Raw genomic sequence first — 25,002 nt, 5'->3', positions numbered from 1 at the left:
TAGAGACCCTAGATCTCCCACCCCCATACCACAAAAAACTCCCTAGTGATCTAGTGCACTCCTCCAGTCCCTCACCATCATAGGTGACCCCCTGATTCCCCTCTGACATCTCCCAAAATTCCCTGGTAGACTAATGAACCCTACCCTCCCCCCCTCACCCATGGCCCACTCACTCTTGCCTCCATGCTGACATATTTCAAAATGGTGATCTTGTACGATGCATCCTGGGAGGGAGGAGAAGACAGTATTAATGAGGAGCTTCCTCTTGTTACTAATTGAGACAGTCTGGGTTTTACTCCCATTACCTTCCTAGACTGGCTTAATCTGTCCTCCTTTTTTTTGGAGCCTTATGGTAAACCTACCCACGACAAAGATCTCAGGAAGGAAACAAAACTCAGGTGAGTTCTTTTGCCTTTAATGCTATCTTTCATGTTATTTCATTTAGTTTTACAGTTCATAATTCATTTGAGGGAAATAGCTGATTATAAGAATATCACTATTTGATCTTGGTTTATACCTTCAATTGAGGTGACACCACATGAGTTGCTGCTTCTCACTTTCTACAATTTGGCATGAAGAGTTCATTTTTCATATGAAAATTACACATGATTTAACTTTTAATTATTTTTAGACATCTCTTTTGCATTTATATATTTTCATGACTAAGAACTGCACATTATGATTCATATTCGTTGGCCCACTAAAAGATCACAACCCCCAAAGTATCCACTAATTGTTGTTTTTCCATTCAGCGTACATACTCTTTAACAGCTAATTCTTTTAGAGTCAGTACTTTAGATTGGTCTTTTTTCACCTTGCTTTCTTCTAATTTCTCTTGTAAAAATACAAAATCTTTTCCAAGTACATACGCCAAGGCAATCATTGCCTCCAGCAGTGGAATATAATATTTGTGTCGTGAGTGCTTCTGAAGTAGAGCTAACGCTTTTTCTCCCACTTCATGTGCATCCAGAAAGTTCTCCAAGTCTTTGTGACACACAAGTATTGCACAGAGGGAAGGCACAATTAGAGAAGCACTATGCTGTGTCAGCTTTTCTTGTAAAGGAAGAGTTTTCAGAAGTATTTCCAGTGCTTTGGTGTACTGCCCACCTCTGAGACAGCCATAAGCTTCTACCAGCTGTGCTCTCGTGAAAAAGTCAATAAACTGCTTGGACCTCTGAATACATTTGATTGAATATAAACTACCAAGATAATCTCTGAAGGCCAATTTTCTCTCATTGATCATTTCTTCTGTGAAGTTTCCAGTCAGTCTTTTTTTGGGAAATGTAATCTCTTCCATTTCTTCCTTAAAGTCTCTCCAAAGACTCCTGTGTAGTCTTTCAAAATCTGAGTATCGCCGTTCAATAAAGACTTTATTGCAGTCAAAACTCCCTGATTTAATTATAAAAACTTGGTACATCTGAAAATGAGATGGAAAAAAATGTAGGTTATTCTAAAAAAAACAAAACAAAAACATTTCTGTAACATGGGGACAATTTTCTAACAGCCCACATTGCTATAACCTAGGTAAATGTTTTTAATGCATATTATCTCTACAAAATTTCAAAGAAGGGACCTTTTTACTAAAAGGTGGTAAACCCTTAATGCGCAATTAGCACACACTAATAGGCTATCACAGAACATGCTACAACATTTTGCGGTATTTTGCCTGTTTGCACTCAGTAACCCTTGCGGTACCTATTTAAAAAAAATATTTTTAAGAAGGGACATGTCATGGATGGACAGTGGTCCACAAAAGCAGAAGCACCTTTCTGTGTTTTCTTGAAACTACATTCAAAAGTGGTTTACATAATATATATAGAGGTACTTATTTGTACCTGGGGTAATGGAGGGTTAAGTGACTTGCCCAGAGTCGCAAGCAGCTGCAGTGGGAATCAAACCCAATTCCCCAGGATCAAAATCTGCTGCACTAACCATTAGGCTACTCCTCCACTCACATGTCTACTGTTCTAAAAAAGTTTTCATTTCTATCACTCCAAAGTCAAATCATGCCCTATGTGGCCATGTTTCACCTTTCTAAAGCCTGCGTCAGGAGCTACAACTATTAGGGTCCCAGAGGGCATTTGCACCTAATGGTTAGTTAGTCCAAATTTTTAAAAGTGGAAACTTTGTAGCTCAGCAGCTAGCACTCAAAGAGTATCTCCTCCTCATTCAGCACAAAATGATTGGGAGGTACTTTTTGCATAGGGTGGATTTCAGGGACCCTTTATTTTATTAAGGCAGGGCTGGTAGAAGTGGATGGGTGGCAGGGAGGGTGCCAATAGGAGGTGCTTTGGAAGGGAGAAAGTGGAGAGGGCTTTGGCTTACACACTACTATTTACAGTTTTGCACCTGGGGAGGAGAAGCTACAAGTGGGATGTTTCTCAGCCACCATGGTTTTTTTCCAAAGTAAGCAGGGGATGGGGGTCTTTCTGATCTTTATTCACATTGCCAGCCCCTTTAAAAGATAGGGGCTCATCAACATACATTACTATGGCAGAGGATGAGTGATGCTCCTGGCTGCAGTAATGCTGGGAAAAGAACCAAGCCTAATCTTGCAATTCTATTCATGTACTATAGGGAAAAGGGTTGTATACCATGGAAGCTAGTTAATAATGCTTGCTTCTTTTTTAAATATTTTCCTAATACTGAATTAGGCCCTGCTGTGCCTTCTAGAGGCTGTCTGTTAATGCTGTGTAGCAGAAAGTTCAAGTTCTTAAACTATGGGGAAAAGGGTAAGGAGACTAGTTTTAAATTCTATCTTTATCAATGACCCACAATTCCTATTTTAAACCCCAATCTTTAAGTTACCAAAGCACAGAGCAAAATAATGTTCACTTACCAAAGAAATGTCCTCAGAACTTCTCAGAAAGAAAGTTAAGTGGGACATTTCCTCTCTATATAGTTTTGATTCTAAGGGAACTGCTTCAAACAGACCCTTTGAAGCTAACTCAATAATCAGACTGCCCTTAGTAACCTTTGCAACTCTTCTACTTCCTCGCACCTTAATTAACACCTAATTCAGTTCAGCACCAGTGCTATCCCTTCAATAGCCAAAGAACTGAAGATAACTTTCTTTTATGACAAAGTTTGAGCCTTGCTACATTCCCTTTTAATGCTCTTGGCTGTTAAGTTTCTACCTCTAGAGAAAGTTTCAGTTTAAAACTATGGGGTAAAGGGTTGTATACTATGGAAACTAGTTAATAATGCTTCCTTCTTTAAAAAAATTTTTTCCTAAGACTCTTCCAACATGAACCAGGTAGTCAGAAGGTCTTATCACACATAGAGGCGTATTTTCAAAGCACTTATACTTACAGAGAAGTCTAAAAGTGTCATAAGGCAGCATTTGGACATTTTTCTCACCAAAACATCCAAATTTACATTTTCAAAACTAATTTTGCAGATGTTTTTCTATGCAATTCATCTGCAATGCATCCAAATCCTAAGGGGGTATGTTAAGGGCAGGATATGGACTTGGACTTGGACATTTTTCAGCCATAATGGAACAAAACAAAAGCTTCCAGGACTAAAAGTAAGACGTTGTGGTCTAGGGCTGTTTTAATGATGACTAAGCCCCCAAAAAGTGCCCTAAATGATCAGATGACCCCTGGGGGAATAAAAAATGATCCCCCCCCCCTTACTACTCCAGTGGTCACTGATCCCCTCCCACCCCTGAAAGATGTGAAAGAAACAATACATACCAGCCTCTATGACGGCATCAGATGGTATGACCAGTCCTATTAGAGCAGCAAGCAGGTCCCTGGAGGTATCCATAATCCTCTCTAATTTAAGGTGGAATGTGTCAGCCTCCCAAATTTCACTGCAACCTACTGCACCTATATATATACTATACTACACTATTCTGGCATTTATATCCTGCTTATATCAGCTTTGGATTCAAAGCAGGTTACATAATGACTAACTTCCTCAAAGTGTTAGCTTATAGCTAAAGCAGTAGCCAAAATACAAAGTCAGCAAATTATCTTACAATTTAGAATTGTAATATTTGCTAAAAAAAAGTTTTCAAAACTTTACAAAATTGAAAATAATTGGGTAAAAGCCATATTTGAAAAGGCAGCAAATTCTTAATTTTACTGGATAAATAAGAAAAAGAGCTATCATGAAAACATTTTCACTTAATATCATTGACTGATGGGGAAACCCAAAAATATGGTGCTGGAGCGATGTGTCAACCTTAATGAAGGAAAAGAGAGTAGCTCAACAAGAGACTGTGGGCAACATCCAGAGATAACAAACAAGCTACCTTAAATTCCACCCGGGCCCCAACTGGTAACCAATGTAGATCTCTCAGCAGAGGAGAAGCCCAACCAAACTTCTTACTTCGATATATCAACTTAGATGCAGTATTCTGCTAGAGTTGGAGTTTATTTAGCATTTTTTGTTATAATCCATTATATAGAACATTACAGTAAGTGGCACTTGCAGACATAAGGGCTATTGTAGAAGTCTGTGATTGGATGCAGTAACATTTTGGTGGATTTTGGAGGGCTCACTCTACAATAAAAAAGGAGCACTGGTGAGCTGTGTACCTGGGAGCTTTTTATGTGAAGTCTACTGCAGTGCCCCCTAGGGTGTCCCACTGCTCTGCTGGGATGTCTTTGTGGAAAGTCTACTAAGAATGCTGGTTCCTCCTATATCCCAATGGCTTGATTTTGTGCTTTTTTCACTTGGACATTTTTTTTTCAAAAATGGACTAAAAAGATAAATGCACAGAGCATAAAAACATCTAGCAAATAGCCATTTTTGAAAAAAAAAAAAAACCTGATAAATATTTTGCTGTTTCGAAAATGGCTATATTGCCCACTTGAATTTTGGACGTTTTGAGCAAAATGTCCTAAGTCGGACTTAGACAATATATCGATAATATCCCTCCACGTAACTTTGTAAATCTAAGTGCTTTGAAAATGAGCCCCATCATTTTTATTGTCAAACCAGCAGCAAACGCTTTAATTTTGTTATTCCAAGGCATTTAAAAAGATGCCACTGAAAATGGTTTGTGTGTTAGCATATAGTTCAGCAATTTTGTTCTGCTATAATTGATCCTCGATTTACTCAGTTCCCAGTTTATAAGACCAAGCTTTTAACTAAAGCTTTCCTTACAAACAATGAGAACAGAAAAAAGACCCACCAGAAGCGCAAAGCTCACACCCTGCTTTCCCACTGACACACCGAAAGACAAATACTATTAAGAACAGAACAGAGACTTGGATTTCAGAAAAGCCTTTGAAACAGTCCCGCACAGAAGACTCATGAATAAGGTGAAAGGGTTGAACTTAGGACCGAAAGTGGTGAACTGGATAGGATACTGGTTGACCGACAGGTGGCAGAGGGTGGCGGTAAATGGAATCCACTCGGAGGAAAGGAAGGTGAGCAGTGGAGTTAAATAACCACAGGAAATGCTACAAAAATATGTAGATCTATCAAACTATGAGGAGAAGTCAGGAGGAGGATTTTGGTAAAAAAAAAAAAAAAAAGCTGAAAGATAAATAGTTACATTAACCTGTTTTTGCTCAGTGTTCCAAAATTGTTTTAGAAATCTAAGATGAAAATAAAAATTTAAGCATAAACGGATTAAGGGCTAGATTCTATTTATGATGCCTAAAATACAGCACGGAAAAAATATGCCTAGGCGTATTCTATAAACTATGCCTAAAGTTAGTTACGGTTTACAGAATATGCCTAAATGTAGGTGAAGTATATAGAACACCCCTAGAGCCCATTTCCCGTGCCTAAAGGTAGTCACCCCTATTTATGCTAATTGAAACCTGGTGTAAATGTCCACACCCAAATTATGCGCAGATGGGCATCTCTATATATAAAAGGCACCAGCAACGTTCTAAATGAAGCCTCCAGCCGGAAGTGTGAAGGGGGAGAGATATCCGGTTTCCCCATGAGTGTCTGCCCCGCCCTCGCTCTCTCTGTAACACAAACAGTGAAGGAAAACACGAAATCAAATCGCTCTCTCTGTAACAGTGAAGGACTCAGAGGGGGGAGGGGAGAGAGGGCAGAAGCCCTCACTATCTCTGTAACACAAACACAGCACAGCAGGAAACAACACTGAAGGACTCGACTCCGAGGGGGGAGGGGACAGAGAGCAGAGGGGACAGACAGCACACTCCCACATGCACACAGAAGAAAACCTTGCTAGCCCCCATTTCATTTGCATCAGAAACGGGGCTTTTTTACTAGTATTCTATAACACTGCACATAAATTCAAGGAATGTCCACAACCTGCCCATGCTCCTCCCATGGACATGCACCGTTTTCAGATCTGCATCCTAGAATTTACACGCATCAATTTACAGAATACACTTAGAAAAGTGTGGGGGCCTTTTACAAAGGTGTGCTAGGCTCTATGCGCATGAAGCGCATGCCAAAACAAGACTACCACCAGGCTACCACACTGCCTGGAGGTAATTTCAGATTTGCCACATGCCCATAACACCTGCACGATTACTTTATTTCTTCCACAAGCAGCATTTCTGGTGGTAATCGGCAGTTGGCATGCACCAACTGGTCACCGCGCATGAGCCCTTACTGCTAGATCAATGGGTGGCGTTAAGGGCTGAGGCCGGTTTTAGGCATGCACCGGTTTCAGTTTTACTGCATGCCCTTTCCCTGTCCCATTTAAAAAAAGCCCTTTTTTGCAGGCACGGTAAAAACTGGCCTGGTGTGTGCCAAAACACGCGCCTACACTACCGCAGGCCACTTTTTACCACGGCTTAGTAAAAGGACCCCTCAGTGCGTAAATTGTAAATAAAGCTAGTTAATGTCAATAATTGTTTGTTAAGTGGCAATTATTGGCACAGATTGGCTTGTTAAGCCAATTAAGTCATGTGTGCTAATCAGAATATGACCAGATTTGCATGTGTAACTTAAGCTGCACTATATAGAATTTGGGGGTAAAAGGGTAAAAAATGGCAAACCAAATGGCAAATTTGTTTAATTACATAAAACTCAAGTCTATACAATTCTTGAACTAAGAAGAAGCATCAAAGTTTGAAGACATCTGCCCTACGGTTTATTTTTCAAACTATAGAAAAATGTGTTTACAGGACTTGAAAAATGTTTAGATTCTTTTTATTTAGATGTTATTAACCTATTATTTTTTTGTCAGGCCTTGCATGCAACTTCATCTCTATTATTTCCAAGAGTTTTAGAAATGTTAGGTCTGGATTTAAGTGCAGTCAATGTATACAACTGCCTCTGGTCTCAAATTATGATAGGAACTGGAGCACTGTCTCTGCTGCTATGACTGGTGCCACTATGCAGTGTGCGGTAATCTGGTTGTTGAGCATACTGGCAACACAATTCAGTATGGAGCCTGCCCATACTTTCTCTTCTCCTTTTGCAGGACTTCCTGTTACTGGATTGCTGAACTGTTCAGAGGTAGCTGAAAGAGTACTTTGGGACAGGGCAGGACCTGGGTACAGAAAATGGAGGGTGAGGAATGAACAGCTTCCTCCCTTCCCCAGTTGCCTATGGGTGCCCACTGTGGAAATCTGGCTATGGTGCTCTATCCTATCTCTCAATCAGATTCCATGCAGACCCATGCCTAGTGGCTCATAAGTCAATAATTATATTCACAAACAGGGCAATTACCAGTAAGCAGCTGAGTAGAAAAATAACATGGGTACTTTTGTAACAAGTTAGCTTTAGGGGTCCTTTTACTAAGGTGCGCTAACGGATTTAGCATGTGCTAACAAATGTGTGTTAAGTGCCTTGCAGCCCATAGGTATACAATGGGCGGCATTGCATTTAGCGTGCACTAAATCCATAAGTGCACCTTAGTTAAAGGATCTCTTAGTGAATTTTCAAATAAAACCCAGGCAGCTTCCTTCTTAAAATGTATTAACAATTAAGCAGATATTGGTAATTGCTGCATCTGTGGCTTGAGTAACATGGAAGAAAATACATATGCATATATGAACATTCAACATATGTGCATATTTCCTTCCTCCCCTGACTCAACCATTGTGCACATTTTATAAGTGGCTAAATAAAGCCACAGTTTCACCCTAACAGCTCTAGTGGGCCAGCTAGCTCCTCAACTGGTCCACTAGATCCCTTTGAAAACTAACCCTAAAATATATACAGATTTATAAAATTCACTTGAATGTCTTACCACATATTTAGAAAAACAATCTTCTGCAATTCTACTGGAGGGGATGTCAAATAACAGTTTGACTGGTTTAAGCTGGCAATTTACTTTTCTCCAATATTCTTGGTGTTCCTTCGTAGTCATAGAAGAATTTGGGCTTGGTGTGTTATCAGCATCTAAAAAAATACATTCACTATCATATATTATGAAAATATGCTGTAAAGAAAACTCATAAATAAAATGTTTCATTTATTGCATATAATTTTATGAAATATCATGATTCATTCTAAGCATAGGCTATCAATAGAAATCAAACAAAATAAAACATGGAAAAGAAAATAAGATGATACCTTTTTTTATTGCACATAACTTAATACATTTCTTGATTAGCTTTTGAAGGTTGCCCTTCTTCGTCAGATCAGAAATAAGCAAATGTGGTAGCAGATAGTATATATAAGAGAAACATCAAAGCATTACTTTGACAGTCTGACAGAGTGGGAGGGTGGGGGTATGCATGGGGACATCAAAGCATTTCATTGATATTCTAACAGGATGGGTGTGGGTAGGTGAGAATAGGGTGATAAACAGAGAAATAAACAGAGAAATACATTCTGACTTCAAAGGTCTTACATTCCTGTATTGGGCCAACACTTTACAAGACCAGAACACTGCACCAGTGATTTCACAGTAAGAATCCTGAAAGGTAACTTTAAAACAATACAGGAACGCAAGACCTTTGAAGTCAGAATGATTGAATATTTTGACACCCAACAGACAGGACTTAATAAGGATCTGGGTTTTCTAGCCCATTATAAACCATAAAGTTGTATTTCTCTGTTTATTACCCTCCTCTCACCTACCCACACCCATCCTGTTAGAATATCAATGAAATACTTTGATGTCCCCATGCATACCCACACCCTCCCACTCTGTCAGACTGTCAAAGTAATGCTTTGATGTTTCTCTTATATATACTATCTGCTACCACATTTGCTTATTTCCAATCTGACGAAGAAGGGCAACCTTCGAAAGCTAATCAAGAAATGTATTAAGTTATGTCCAATAAAAAAGGTATCATCTTATTTTCTTTTCCATGTTTTATTTTGTTTGATTTCTATTGATAACCTTTAAGAGTGGACTAACACGGCTACCACACCTCTCTACTTAAGCATAGGCTTAAACTCTACTGGATTTTCAAAGCAAAAGAATACACACTCTTCCACTTTTGAAGTGAATAAATGTATGACTATTCAGGCTGAATGCATGTAAAGTTTACTACATATCAAGGAGATAATTTCATAGCACACCATTTGTGCCCCTCTACTAGTGGATGTAACCAGCAATACTTCAGTTTTATTCTGTAACGAAGCAAAAGTAGACTTCCCCCAACTTGCCCCAATCCATGGAAGGTACCCACATATCATAAATGCCTCTACACAATCAGGATCCTCAGATGTTCCCTAATGCCAGCTAGTGAACTGGAAACAATCCAAGGTCAACTTTAGAAAACTAGGTGGGATTTTGGACTGGGCTGATAGGACATAAGGAAAGAAAATTAGTAGGTGAGACCAAAATTTTCCTTCCTTATCATCCCCAGACCAGTCCAGACAAATGGGCAGACAATGGAACTCATGCTCTAAACACCCGTGTTGTGAAAATGGTATCCTTACTTGTAAGGACCTCCTATCTGCAATTGCTTGAGCACAGTTGCCAGAAAAAAACATAAGTCTGAAAGAGACACCACTTGAACTTAATCAATGGACACAGGATACAGGTGAAGACTTCCTTGGCTCAACATGCTATTCACCACCATACCTATGTGCTACATGTCCTAGCCAAAAAAAACCAGATACCTTGCTCTCAGCTTTCTTTTTTTATTTCCATGACTTGCTGGGGCACTATCTAGTTATCTAAGCAGGTAAAACCTCCTGTGACCCAGGAATGGCATAATCTGCAGTAATGCTTCCTTGACAGTGCAACATATACAGGGTGCTCACCAAGTACACTGAGGGGTCATGAATCTGGTGAAAAAGGGAAGCTTACCAGGGACACTATCTACCAAAAAAAGCCCTTTAAGGATGCCCCTCAACATAGCAAATGAAATAACAAAGGGACTGAAGGACAATGGAGCCTTATCACCTTGCTCAGAAGAGCAAACCAAGATCATGCCTGCAATTTGGATTGACAGGCCTCAGCTCCAAGAAAAACAGGCCTGATCATCCAGAGAGGAGAGCAGGTTCCCACTGATTTCTCTGTCAGAAAACTGAAACCATTTGAATGCCATGAAAAAGGCCTCCCACCAGACACTCTTGAACACCGGCTAGTCTGCCATATACCTTCAGTAAGAATTTATGGCTCATGATTGCTCAAGTTCTTCTTTAGCAAGACAGAAAAGGAACAGTAAGGGCTGAAGGGTAGAGACTCATCATTGCCTCACGAAGGCTAGCATGAGGTCATAACCCATAACCATGAGATTAAGGGCCCTGTTTACTAAGCCGCGCTGTAGGCACGCAAACTTTTTAGTGAAAGCTAAAAATTAGCACACACTAATGCTAGAGACACCCATAGGAATATAATGGGTGTCTCTAAGGTTAGCGCATGCTAAAACCATGAGATTAAGGGCCCTGTTTACTAAGACGTGCTGTAGGCACTCAAATGTTTTAGCACACGCTAATGCTAGAAACACCCATAGGAATATAATGGGTGTCCCTATCATTAGCACACACTAATTTTTAGCACACGCTAAAAAGTTAGCATGCCTACAGCGTCGCTTAGTAAACAGGGCCCTAAGAGTCTCATGCTGTATCAACTGAACTAGACACCAGCCTGGCTAGCCACCTGCCTCAAACCAGTGCCTCCTGAGTTAGAGGCATATGCCATCTGGGAGGAACAAATTCAACTCCTTATTCATGGAAGGCCCTGTGGAACAAAGTAATGTGGCTTTGTTGCAACCTGGATGGTCCAGGAAGATGCCCTTTGCCGTGGCAAAATTGTTGAACCGCCAGGAATTCTGCTTTGCTGGAGCCTGGCCCGGAAACCACCTTGGCCTAATCCAGCAAGCCTCAAGGTTTAGCATCTGACAGATTCTCAATTAATCCCAAGGACTATTCTATCTGTACCTTCCCTAGAAGGGGAGATTAGTAAGGCAGCTCTTCAAGATCACATCTGCCACCAGTTTGGAGGTCACCAGAGCTGCCAGACCAATGCTGGTACTGCCAATCCTCTGATGGAAGCCTGAATGAGATCATACCAGGCCATCACTAAGAACCCTGGCCTCGTCTCTAATTGTTCAACTGCTCTGAAAATAAGGAGTCCCTTCCCCAGTGCATCAGAGATTAAAACTGATGACATTAAGGTTATATTTGAAAATAATGGCCCCCCCCATTCAGAGATGAATATTAGAGGTTAAATGTTAGTATAATAAATAAGATGGAACATGATTAAATGCTGTCTTTACCAAATGCAGGAAACTGTTATTAGACATAAACATGTTTGGAAGAGAACAGGGAAGTGAATGTGATGTATGCAGATATCTGAGCATATAGATGATGTATGGAATATTCATGATAGTTCCGCATTCCTATAAATGTTAGATTTTTACTGGAACCAATAGCAGTGTTGGAAAGTATCCTGAATCTCCTGAACTTGCAGATGTAAGCAGAATATAATCTAGCCAATGTTTTTTCAAAGTTTGTGTCCCATGATTTGTGATGTAACCAGTTAATTTATGACAATGCATTCTTAATAAAAGAGCAGAAGACCTGAATGATTTTGAGACAGTTCTGGGGAAGATCGCTGTCAATAAGTCTTTCTCCCAAAGACCTTTAATATACTTTTTTTTTTTTTTTTAGTGGTATGTGGGTGTTTTCTGTCCTTTGGCCTTCTAGAGATGGGAGTAAAGAGCTGGGTATGTTACCTGCTCCGGGTGTGTGTGTGTGTGTGTGTGGGGGGGGGGGGGGGGGGGATCTTAGGCAATCAAAACCTACCCCAGCCAGCTCTGGAGAAGATACACCTACAGACCACCATATGCAAACTCAGGGTCTCCAACCACAGTCTTGTTTCAATCAGACTGCTAACTTTCCACCTGAAAACCTTCATGAACATTTACTTCTAACATGAGTAACCCACTCCAATAAGGAGAGAGCTGTAACTCCTTGAGAAATGATTGATGACTTGTAGATCTAGCAAAACCAACAAAAAGATGCTCCAGAGGCCTCTTATCTCCTTCTTCAGCTGTCCTATCCACTGAACACCTCCAGCACCTGGGCAAAGAGAGAGAAAGACAGAGAGACCACATAACTCCTCCTTTCAGAAGAGCTGCCTGCTGCCCTACCTGGCTGATCTTCTCCCTCTAAAAGGCTATCATCCTGGAAGGGACCTTGGAGAGCTCCCCCAGCTCCAAAGATGAGTGACTGGAGGACAATAAGGAAAGTAGTAGTAATGGCCTGAAAAGTTAAAGGGTCCACTGTCCCGAATGGAAGGAACCCTAAATCCCTTCTCCTGAGAAGATACCCCCTCCCCTAGTCCTGATGCAAGCCTAAAATTTTAAAAAGTTGTTCCCTTCCCAAAGCCCTGCCCCTCCCTGAAACTACCCCTTCCAAAATCTAAAGGACTGCCTTAACCCCACTTTCAATACACCCTCCAGGACTCTAACTCACCCCAAGAGGTTTGGGGGTGATGGGGGCAGGAACAACTCCCACTTGCTCTAGCCTCAGTGGCTGCCTTCTTCAAAATGGTACTACTGTTAGGGGTCAGATCACTTACTATTCCCTAGATGTTTTGCACTCAAATGCACACATCTTCACTTTTTTTGCACTGAAACTTAGCTGCCATGTACTCATCTACTCTTCAAGCATTCTTATGTCACACTTCATTAGTTCATTCTGTCTACTCCCTCAAGGATATTCATGCTATTGAAGATGTTATTTTCATTTGTGAATAGACAAAAGTCATTTTTGTTCTAATCTATTGAACAGAATTTGCCTTAGGACAGATCCCTGAGAGGCTATGCTAATCACCCTTCATTTATCGGCACAAAATGTATTTATCAAATTATTTTGACAATAATTGCATACAGGTTTACAGGGTGAGCTGGATCAGATTAGGAAAAGAGAACTTAGGTGACAGATTCTGCAGTCCTGTGCCAATCCACTGAGCTCACCAGATCTTCTAAACATGTCATTTGAAAAGTACTGGATCAAAAAGTATAATGCAGTGAAATTTCTGTTTTCAACCTGAAAGATCTGAAGTTTCTTGATCATTTCTTTCAAATGCAGTGACAGCTTCTCTCTTTCTGGTATCTTCATCTGAAGCAATGGATAATTTGGTAAAATCATTTTCAACTACAAATTCATCTACTACAGGATACTCCTGCTCAGCTTCCATTTTATGTTTGCTACAGAAAAAAAACAACAACCCTTAAACAGCAGTAACAGCACTACTAAAAAATATAACAGAGAATTCATTCTGTAAGTAAATAACAATGAGAGGATAATTTTATAAACAGGCCACCTAATTGTGTAGCTAGTATGCAAATAAATTATACCAAGTTTCAAAGGGAAAATATGGAAATATGGGAAATTACTCCCTGAAAAGTACAAGCATACCGACACACAAACACACATACTGTGTTTAGTATGCACAAACTCTCCGACTTACATTACATGCATAATTTTGTATATTTTGTGAAGTAAGTGCATACACACAAAGGGGGTTGTTTACTAAAGCTTAGCTCAAGTTATCTGCAGCAGGGCCCATAGGAATAAAATGGGCCCTGCTGCAGATAACTCAAGCTAAACTTGACAGGGGGGGGGGGGGGGGGGGTAAGAGCCAGATTCTATATATAGTGCCTAAAAAAATCCACGCAGCAACTTTTCTGCATAAGTGTATTCAATAAGCGGCGCCTAGATTTAGGCACAGTATATAGAATATGCTTAGTTGATGTCCCAGTGCTTAAAACTACATGCAACCATTTACATCAACAAAAACATGGTGTAAATCCCTGCACGTAGATTTACACACACGGGGCCATATTCTATAACTATGCATGTAGATTTTGGAACGCCCATGAAATGTCCATTACCCCACACCATAGCCACTCCACTTTTGAACTGCGCACTTTAGAAAGATGCAGTTCGTTACAGAATCCACTTAGTGAGTTTTGTGCGTAAATTCTATTTATTGCCAATTAGTGCTCATTATTGCTTGTTAAGTGCTGTTAAATATGCTAATTGACCTGTTAAGCCAATTAAGTTACACACATTGTTATAGAATACACCTGGATTTCAGCGCGTATCTCTAGGCGCGCTATACAGAATCTTGCCCTAAGGGTTAATTCTGAAAAGGTAGCAGAAGTTTAGGTGCTAGAATGCTGCGCACTAAGCACAAATTCTATATTGTCAATTACATGTGTAACTGCCATTATTGAATACTAGCGTAAGTTAGCATTTATGTGCTAACATTTAGGAGCGATTGCTTACGCCATTTCAATGGCTGGTGTAAATGTCCATGACTAAGGGGGTCTTTTACTAAGCAGCGGTAAGCCCAATGCAGACTTACTGCTCGCTAAACCGGAAGTACCGATGGGCTACCACAGCAGCCAGGCAGTAGCTCCCACCCCCAGCACATGCCATTTCCGGCGCTACAAAATATTTTTATTTTTGTAGCGCCGGTGTTTACCTGGCGGTAATTGGGCAGTGCCGTGACATGGTTACTGCATGAGCCCTTACCACCTATAAAATCAGTGGTAGTAGGGGCTCAAGCACTAATGCCCACATGCTAACAGGAAAATTAGAACATAGCCATTAATAGAAAAAAGCAGAAATTCGGCCATTTTACCCATGCGGAATAATAGCCTTAGCATGCAGGATAGGCCTTTTTTTGCCGCACTTTGGTAAAAGGCCCCTAAGTTTCTAACCGCTAGTTCTAATTAGTACCAATTAACTCCAATTGATGTTAGCGCTAATTAGCACCTAATTTGCAAATTAACTTACTCGTGTAACTGGCACTATTCTATAACCTGCGTGCACAATTTTGCACACTAAGGACTAGATTCTATAAATGGTGCTGAGAAATCAGCGCGGAAAAATGTAAGCACTAGAGTGCTATTCTGTAAAGAATCTGTGCCCTTTATACAATGATAGCTAAGTGTATAAACAGTGCCTAACTTAAGGTGTCAGCAATTACGCCTGCTGAAAGCAGGTATAAATGCTGGTGCCTAAATTAGGCGATTATCAGATCTAATCTGTAACAATGCTTGTAAAGTCTGAGAATGCCCCCCAGAACACCCCCAAAATGCTCCCGGCCATGCCCCTTTGAATTACTGCACTATAGGATTTCTGCATGTGTTGTTACAGAATATGGCTCATTAATCAATTAAATTTGCATATGCAAATTAGCAATGAGCACTGATTTGCGCGTGCAAATTAAGGGGCCCTTTTACTAAGGTGCACCAAAAAATGGCCTGTGCTGGTGTAGGCATGCATTTTGGATGCACGCAGGTCCATTTCTCAGTGTGCCTGGAAAAAAGGTCTTTTTTTTTTTTTGGCCGAAAATGGACATGCAGCAAAATTAAAACCAGCAAGCATCTATTTTTGGCCTGAGACCTTACCGCCACCCATTGAGTTAGCGGTAAGGTCTCATGCACTAACTGGGTGGTAATTGTGAGCGCACGTAAACTGCTGATTACCACCAGGTAAGCGCCATGCAGTAGAAAATATATAATATTTTGTACTGTGTCTTTTGGATGTGTGTCAAAAATGGAATTACTGCCCAGGCCATGCAGTAGCAGGACAGTAGTTCCAATTTGACGTGCATTGGACACGGGTAGGCACCTATGCGCCTTAGTAAAAGGGCCCCTTAGTCACCATATATAGACTCTGGGGGCAAGTGTACAAAATTATAGAATGATGGGGTAGCCCCCTCCTCAACCCTATGCTAGCAATGCCTCCAGTCAGCTTGCGTATACTTAAGTCCATACTTTTACTCACATATAATCTGGGCAATTTTAAACACAGTCATTTCTGCATATAAATCAGTTTTATATATGCAAATGATTTTAAAATTACCTACTAAATTATTAAGATTCCCTTTTCATTGTTCTGATTTACTGAAGTGCTTTGAGTTTATGAAAACTCCTGCTTAGATTAAGAAGTAGAGAAGGCATGCAGAGCATGGTTTATGTGTGTCTGTGCATGTGTGTGTGTATTTATATCTGTGTTGGTTCTCTACATATCTGTGATGAGGAGACATGAGCTGAGACGGGGGAACTGATTCTGTATTGCAGATGTTGAAACTGTTTTTCCCATTTGACTAGTGGCTTCATTTCTCTTCCATCTCCCACCAGATGCCGATACTTCGTATCTATAGTATAGGGCTTATCATCTCCCTTTCTGAGACTAGAGCTGCCTTCTAGTTCTCTACCTCCACAATCTTCTTATTGGCTGAATTCTATTCACAGTCTTTCATTGCTAATTAGCCTGAAAACAAGTAGGCCAGGATCACACAGGGGAGTGATTGGAGAAACACAGATGGAAGATTTAAATTCTAAAAAATGTCCAAACATGTTAACCCTCCTTCTAATTTCTAGATATGAAATATAAAGAATCAGTAGAGCAGTGGAAAAAAGCCAGACAGGAGATGGACTTCTGGAGGAGATGTGGAGGGGCATAATCAAAATGGGCCGCCTATCTCTAAGGACGCCCATCTCAGGGAACATCTACGAGAAGGGGTGGTCCGAACTGTACTTTCGAAAAAGATGGGCGTCCATCTTTTCTTTCGGAAATACGGTTGGAACCGGCCAAATGCCTAGGATTTGGGCAGATTTGAAATGGGCGCCCTCGGTTTTCAGCGATAATGGAACCCGAAGGCGTCCAGCTCAAAAACGAACAAACCCAAAGCATTTGGTCATGGGAGGGGCCAGGATTCGTAGTGCACTGGTCCCCCTCACATGCCAGGACACCAACTGGGCACCCTAGCAGGGACACTTGTAACAATTAAAAAAAAAGTAAAATACCTCCCAAGTCCATAGCTCCCTTCCCTTGGGTGCTGAGCCCCTCAAATTCCCCCCCAAAACCCACTGCCCACAACTCTACACCATTACCATAGCACTTATGGCTGAAGGGGGGCACCTAGATGTGGGTACAGTGGGTTTTGGGGGCGGTTTGGAGTGCTCCCATTTACCAGCACAAGTGTTAGAAGTGGTGGGGGGGGGGGGGGGGGGTGGGCCTGGGTCCACCTGCCTGAAGTCCACTGCACCTAGTAAAAACTGCTCCAGGGACCTACATACTGCTGTGATGGAGCTGGGTATGACATTTGAGGCTGGCATACAGGCTGGAAAAAAGTTTTTAAAGGTTTTTTTTTTTTGTGGTGGGAGTGGGTTAGTGACCACTGGGGGAGTCAGGGGAGATCATCCCCGATTCCCTCCAGTGGTCATCTGGTCACTTAGGGCACTTTTTTTGGGCCTTGTTCGTGAAAAAGGGTCTAAAAAAAGTGACCTAAATTCCCGCTAAAAACGCCCATTTTTTTTCGATTATCGGCCATAGGCACCCATCTCTCCTCGGCCGATAACCACGCCCCAGTCCCGCCTCACCACGCCTCCAACACGGCCCCGTGAACTTTAGCCATTTCCACGACGGACTGCAGTTGAAGGTGCCCAAAATCGGCTTTCGATTATACCGATTTGGGCGCCTTTGCGTGATGGGCATCCATCTCCCGATTTGGGTCAAAATATGGGTGCCCATCACTTTTGAAAATAAGGCGGATTGCATGCAAGATAATTCCTATTTGGAGAGATATGTGTGGAAAGGGATTCTGAGAAGAGAGACCAGTACTTAGGAAGATAGTAGTAGTAGTACCTGAAAGGACTGGCAATTTTGAAAGGGATCACAGACAGAAAAAAAAAATTGTGTGGAGTAGTACAGTGTTTAATCAATGCTGTAATTCTATAACATCAGCACTAATGTTACACCCTGCTTACACATATAAATGATTAGAATAATGGCATATACATATGTAAGTGCCAAAATTCTGCCCAAGTGCTATTCTGTAGCTATTCTGTGCTTAATTTACATAGCATGTATTTGCATGGGGGCATACACAAGGGTGGATTCACACTTGCACATGTTTCTCTGGCAGCCAGCTCTATTGCTGGTATAAATGCTTATGTCTAACTTTTAAGAGTGTATTTAAGCTGTTATGCTAATATTTTATATGGGAAAGTAAGCACCTATATTCTTTAATAGAATAAGCTCCTATTAGGAGTCCATTTATAGAACTGCCCTAAGAAAGACTACCTTAAAACAATGTTTAGTTTGCACTTGTCTTCAGTAAAGTGAATTGGAGCACCCCTTATTTGTCTTCAAGTGATTATTTCGAGGGATTTCTAGACCTGGGCTCCCTGGAGAGAACCTGCTCCCTTGAACAAGAGTGTGTGTATGTGCACTGAGCAAAAAATGGAAAGGACCAGGAGTATAGAAATGTTCCATGGGAGCCCTGAGTATGAATATGTCTATGGACAGCCCCTTAACTGGGACACCCTCCCCTCCCCTTACACTTACAGTGCAGTACATAACAGCTAAGAAGTTATAATTCCTGTGTGTATGTGTGGTGTGAATGTGTTTTTGTGCCAGTGGATAGCTATGGGGGACCACTGGGGTCTGGGCCCCCCGAAATAGGCTCTGGGGAACCTGGTTTGACTGGTGGGGGTTGGGGACCCCTACCAACTGAACAGTTTGTCCAGCGCTGGTCTCTACTGCATTACCTGCCCTGCTGTTCCCTTCACGTCATGTGCATGCTCGTTTTAAACGAGCATGCACACGACCTGAGAGGAAGAGCAGGGCAAGCAATGCGGTGGACAAATGCTTCAGCTGGCAGGGGATGGGAACCCCTGCCAGCCAAGGTATGTGAGGAGGCGGTGGTGGGCCCCCTCAGTTTGGGCCCCCTCAGTTTGGGCTCTGGATCCCTTCCACGTCGAGGTCTGGCTATGACACTGTTTTGTACACATGTGTTTGTGTGTGTATACCTTGTGTGTGTTCTCTGCATGTTTTGTGTATGTGAGGGATAGTTGGGGGTGGGGCCGTTTGCATGAGGGGCTAGGGGTTAGATTGCAGGGTGCTGGTGCAGTTGCGGGGAGGTAGTTTTTGGGAGTGGGGCAGTTTGTAGGGTGGCACGAAGATAGTACTGAGATGGTCAGAGGGAATATTCAGCAACACTATCTGGTTAGTGCTGTTGGATATCCTGCTCGCCAGCTCATATCCAGTAACAGGCATTTGCTAATCAGATATTTGCTTTTGAATATCGGCTGGAAGTTCACTAGAGGAGCTGATGTACCACAATCAGTCAAAGTCCAATTTTCTAAACAACATCTAGGTTGGAAAATGAATGTCTAAATCAGGATGTTCAAAATTTGTAAAGTATTTTACAAAAGGCTTACCCATGTTTTACTGTTCCCACCTTAGTAATTCCCTTATCCCTTATTTGTCCTGTTTGTCTGTCCCAATTAGACTGTAAGCTCTGTCGAGCAGGGACTGTCTCTTCATGTCCAGTGTACTGTGCTGTGTACATCTAGTAGCACTATAGAAATTATAAGTGGAGGAGTGGCCTAGTGGTTAGAGCACCAGTCTTGCAATCCAGAGGTGGCCGGTTCAAATTCCGCTGCTGCTCCTTGTGATCTTGGGCAAGTCACTTAACCCTCCATTGCCTCAGGTACAAACTTAGATTGTGAGCCCTCCTGGGACACAGAAATATCCAGTGTACCTGAATGTAACTCACCTTGAGCTACTACTGAAAAAGGTGTGAGCAAAATCTAAATAAATAATAAATAAGTAGTAGTAGTAAAGTGGAGCCTTCTGCAAAATACACATAAGCTCATAGAAAAAATATGTGTTTTCTGTCACATGCACTGCAGAAGTAGGCATTTTACCAAATAAAAAGTTGAAAAAAAGAGCAGCATCTTTCGGGAATTTGTACATGTTAAGTAGTGGCACTTAAGTGGCAGATTTGGTTACCCACACATGTTCAATACTGAATTTTGCAAACTGCACATCCAAGGAGAGACAATTAAGGAGCTAGGCTTCAACAGTAAAAATTTTGTGTGGAGGTAGTTTTCAACATCAGAGAAGTAAGCACATTTCCCTTCAATCACTTCTCCAAACCCAAGCACAAACTAGCAGGTAGCTGAGAGTTATGCATGCTTCAGAGCAGGTGTAAATGTCAATGGGGAAATTTTTTTTTTAGGTGTATGAATACTGCCACTGCATAAGAGTTAACACATATACTCTTCAGGTCCACCCAAGCTCTCATTTTAAATCTGTGATCTAATATAGTAATACATTTCTAATTTCTAAAACTTAAAATATTCCAGTAAAATATAGTGTTCAGTGAATACTGGAATGCTCAAACTTTTCATAGGCATAATGAACTGAAAATCAATTTGATTTTAAAACAAACCTATAACAGGTTTTGTCAAAGTTTATCACACTTGTTATGGACTCTGGAGTCCCACAGCCCTTACCATTTCCTGACATGGGCTTGGTTTGAGCTTCATGGTTAATGATTACAACCAAAAAATAAAACTGCCTTTAAACAGGTCTACATTAAGAAAAACAGCTGTTTACAACAGTGTAGTACCTTAAAATTGAAAACAATCTAAAACATAGGCTCATTAAAATGCAAAAAGGAATTAATTGAATATGAATATAAGTGCATTATTGTTTATTGTATAGGTAGTTATCAAAATGAATACTTCTTAACAACATGTTGAGGTTTAAAGATAGCAGGAAATGCTTACATGCAGTATTTGAAAGCAAAGATGCCACTACTATATACTAACCTCAGAATCTTGGAAAAGTGTTCTGGATCAGAACTATGAACAAGAGATAAGATTATCCTTTTACATAATTCTCATATAAGTGTTGATGTTCTTTGCTTTGCAAGTCCATACAGTTTTTCTAGTATGCACAAAAAAAAAAAAAAATTAAAAAAGGAAGTTTCCTCTCCTCCTACAATATACAAATGACTCAGACTGCAAATAGTGGGTGGTTACCTTAAACTGAAAGCAGAAAGGTACTTTCCACAGATTCTGTATTTCTGATACTTATTTGGAAATGAAGGTTAATGAACTTAAACAAAAGAGTAATATAGCACAATACCTTTCTCTAGACTAACAATATATTTCTTGAGAGCTTTTTGGCACTTCCTTTCTCAGGTCAGAACAGAAATGAACTGAAATCCAGTCAGCACAGTTTGCTAATCCACTCAACCCTGAAGAGTATTACAGACGAATAAATAGACTGCCACAGGAAACTGCACTGTACTATTCTGGTTCTTTTTTAAAAGAAAAAACACCGTTCAAGTCATATGCAGACTCAATGCCCGTTTTCAGCCTATGAAATAAAATTCAGCCTAGCCTGTCATTTGTTGCCATAGACAAATCCTTCTCATTGTACAAAGAATCGTCACAAAAAGGAGTTAACTTATCAGAAGTGAGGGAGTCAAATGTAGCTACTCTAGGTCTGGCATTACTCCTCACAGATTTCAACCTTTGTCAATCTCTTTTTTTTCTCTACTGTCATATTTCCAATATGAGAAATGGCACATTAAAATGTCCAAAAATAGACATATTTTATGCCTATTTTACAAAAACATCTAAAGCACTCCAACCATATAATAGTTACAAAAGCCCTGTGCTATTAAAAAACAACAACAACTCATAATAATTCTTATGTTTTTTTTCCATTTTATTTTATTTTTGTACTGTGGTGGAATCATCATATAAGGGGCAGTAAGTCATGCCCAATAAAGGCAGCAGCTTCACTTAGGGGTGTTTTTACTAAGGTGTGTTAACAGATGTGGAGGGGCATAATCGAACGGGGCGCCCAAATTTTCCTGAGGGCATCCTCGCAGGATGTCCTCAGGAAGGGGCGGGTAAACCCGTATTATCGAAACAAGATGGGTGTCCACCTTTCGTTTCGATAATACAGTCGGGGACCCCCAAATCTAAACATTTAGGTCGACCTTAGAGATGGTCGTCCCCGGTGTTCAGCGATAATGAAAACCAAAGACGCCCATCTCAGAAATGACCAAAGCGAAGCCATTTGGCCGTGGGAGGAGCCAGCATTTGTAGTGCACTGGTCCCCCTCACATGCCAGGACACCAAACGGGCACCCCAGGGGGCACTGCAGTGGACTTCAGAAATTGTTCCCAGGTGCATAGCTCCCTTACCTTAGGTGCTGACAGTGCTTTTTTTGTAGAAAAAAAGGTGCCGGTACTCATTATGGGCGGGGTCACCACATATGGCCCCACCCCTATGATAGCCACACCCACATTAACCACACCCCCTATACCAGCCATGGCGCATATAAACAGACATCATTGAAAATATTATAGTACTATAGGAGAAAAAAATAACCTGAATTTTTTTCATATAAATAATCTCTGTAAGCTCTTACAGCTCCAGTATACCAGTGCAAAATAAGACAGCCAATGCAAATTCTCAAATTAGACATATTACAAACACTAAAATGAAAATAAAATGATTTTTTTCTACCTTTGTTGTCTGGTGACTGTTTTTCTTTCCATATTGGTCCCAGTCTGTGATTCTGCTTTCCTTTCTTTTCGCTTAACTCTTCTGTGCCATTTGTCATTTTTGTCTCCTTTTTCTTTGCTTTCTTCAATATTTTTCAGGCTCTCTCTCTGTCCAGATTTAATTCATTCTTTCTATCCATTCTTTAATTTCCTTCATCTACCTGTGGCTTTTCATCTTTTCCTCACCCTTGTTCTCCCCATGCCCCTTCCTCTTATTCTCCAGTCTTTCTCTATTCCCCTTTTCCATCCAGCAGCTCTGCTTTCTCTCCCCATCCTTCCAGTGTCTCCCCTATTTCTTTCTGCATTCTTCCATCCAGCGTCTTCCCTCTTTCTCTCCCCTATCCTTCCGTTTTCCCTCTCTCTCCCCCATCCTTCCATCTGTTTTCCCTCTCTCTTTCCCAATCCTTCCATCCTGTTTTTCCCTCTCTCTCCCCAAATCCTTCCATCTGTGTTTTCCCTCTCTCTCCCCATCCTTCCATCTGTTTTTTCCCTCTCTCCCCAATCCTTCCATCTGTTTTCCCTCTCTCTTTCCCCATCCTTCCATCTGTTTTTCCCCCTCTCTCTCCCCATCCTTCCATCTGTTTTCCCTCTCTCTTTCCCCATCCTTCCGTTTTCCCTCTCTCCCCATCCTTCCATCTGTGTTTTTCCCTCTCTCTCCCCATCTTCCATCTGTTTTTCCCCTCTCTCCCCAATCCTTCCATCTGTTTTTCCCTCTCTCTCCCCATCCTTCCATCTGTTTTTCCCCTTCTCTTCTCCCCAATCCTTCCCTCTGTTGTTTTCCCTCTTTCCTCTCTCTCCCCAATCCTTCCATCTGTTTTTCCCTCTCTCCCCCCATCCTTCCATCTGTTTTTTCCCTCTCTCTCCCCAATCCTTCCCTCTGTTGTTTTCCCTCTTTCTCTCTCTCTACGTCACTGCCCTGGAGGAAGACCCCGGAGGAGCGCAGTGACGTAGAGGCAAGAGGAGGAGCGGCTGCGGGGCAACAGCCAATGCCTAATGGCTGTCTACAGTGCCGGGGTGCCGCGTTTCAGCCAGGTTTGAAGTTTTAAAAAAAATCTTTTTCTTTGTGTAGCGGCCGCTGCTGCTCAACAGGAGAAGCAGCAGCGGCCAGAAATGGGGGCTGGCACTGCGTCCGTCACGGGGCGGGGGGGGGGAGCAAAAAAAAAAAAAGGTGCCAGTACGCCGTACCGTTGCATACCGGCACAAAAAAAGCACTGGGTGCTGAGCCCCCCAAAACTCACTACCCTCAACTGTACAACACAACCATAGCCCTAAGGGGTGAAGGGGGGCACCTAGATGTAGGTACAGTGGGTTTGTGGTGGGTTTTGAAGGGCTCACATTTACCACCACAAGTGTAACAGGTAGGGGGGGAATGGGCCTGGGTCTGCCTGCCTGAAGTGCACTGTACCCACTGAAATTGCTCCAGGGACCTGCATACTGTTGTCATGGAGCTGGGTATGACATTTGAGGCTGGCATAGAGGCTGGCAAAAAAAAAAATTAAATTTAGGGTGGGAGGGGGTTGGTGACCACTGGGGGAGTAAGGGGAGGTCATCCCCGATTCCCTCTGGTGGTCATCTGGTCAGTTCAGGCACCTTTTTGAGGCTTGGTCGGAAGAAAAAATGGACCAAGTAAAGTCGGCCAAGTGCTCGTTAGGGACGCCCTTCTTTTTTCCATTATCGGCTGAGGACGCCCATCTCTTAAGTGCACTGTACCCACTGAAATTGCTCCAGGGACCTGCATACTGTTGTCATGGAGCTGGGTATGACATTTGAGGCTGGCATAGAGGCTGGCAAAAAAAAAAAAAAAAATTAAATTTAGGGTGGGAGGGGGTTGGTGGACCACTGGGGGAGTAAGGGGAGGTCATCCCCGATTCCCTCTGGTGGTCATCTTGGTCAGTTCAGGCACCTTTTTGAGGCTTGGTCGGAAGAAAAAATGGACCAAGTAAGTCGGCCAAGTGCTCGTTAGGGACGCCCTTCTTTTTTCCATTATCTTTTTTTCCATTATCGGCTGAGGACGCCCATCTCTTAAGCACGCCCAGTCTCACCTTCACTAAGCTGCCGAGACGCCCCCGTGAACTTTGATTGTCCCCGCGACGGAAAGCAGTTGAGGGCGCCCAAAATCGGCTTTCGATTATGCCAATTTGGGCAACCCTGAGAGAAGGATGCCCATCTCCCGATTTGTGTCAGAAGATGGGTGCCCTTCTCTTTTGAAAATAAGCCTGAAAGGGGCACTTCACAGAGCGGTGGTAAGCCCAACATGGCTTACCAGTTGCTCTTTCGGGACTACTGCCAGTCCAACATGG

At 41.8% G+C, this 25,002-nt stretch overlaps 1 protein-coding gene across 9 annotated transcripts in view; it reads right to left on the bottom strand.

Annotated features, from left to right (window-relative positions):
- Window positions 1-408: 408 nt before the first annotated feature.
- The window catches only part of SNX20 (sorting nexin 20), a 105,382-nt gene continuing 80,788 nt past the window's right edge, over window positions 409-25,002 (bottom strand). For 2 of the 9 annotated variants that reach the window (XM_030204337.1, XM_030204339.1), the window contains exons 2-5: window positions 20,949-21,066; window positions 13,354-13,514; window positions 8,144-8,295; window positions 409-1,417 (exon numbers count right to left, since the gene is read on the bottom strand). In XM_030204337.1, the coding sequence (XP_030060197.1) occupies window positions 749-1,417; window positions 8,144-8,295; window positions 13,354-13,504 (972 nt within the window). In that variant the 5' untranslated portion in view covers window positions 13,505-13,514; window positions 20,949-21,066 and the 3' untranslated portion in view covers window positions 409-748. The other 7 variants (XM_030204338.1, XM_030204340.1, XM_030204343.1 and 4 more) reach the window with 7 other exon arrangements.

Source organism: Microcaecilia unicolor, chromosome 5 (genome assembly GCF_901765095.1).
Source record: "Microcaecilia unicolor chromosome 5, aMicUni1.1, whole genome shotgun sequence".
Classification (NCBI taxonomy): domain Eukaryota; kingdom Metazoa; phylum Chordata; class Amphibia; order Gymnophiona; family Siphonopidae; genus Microcaecilia; species Microcaecilia unicolor.
Note: the sequence above shows the minus strand (reverse complement) of the source record. Positions and strands in the feature narration are given on the sequence as shown.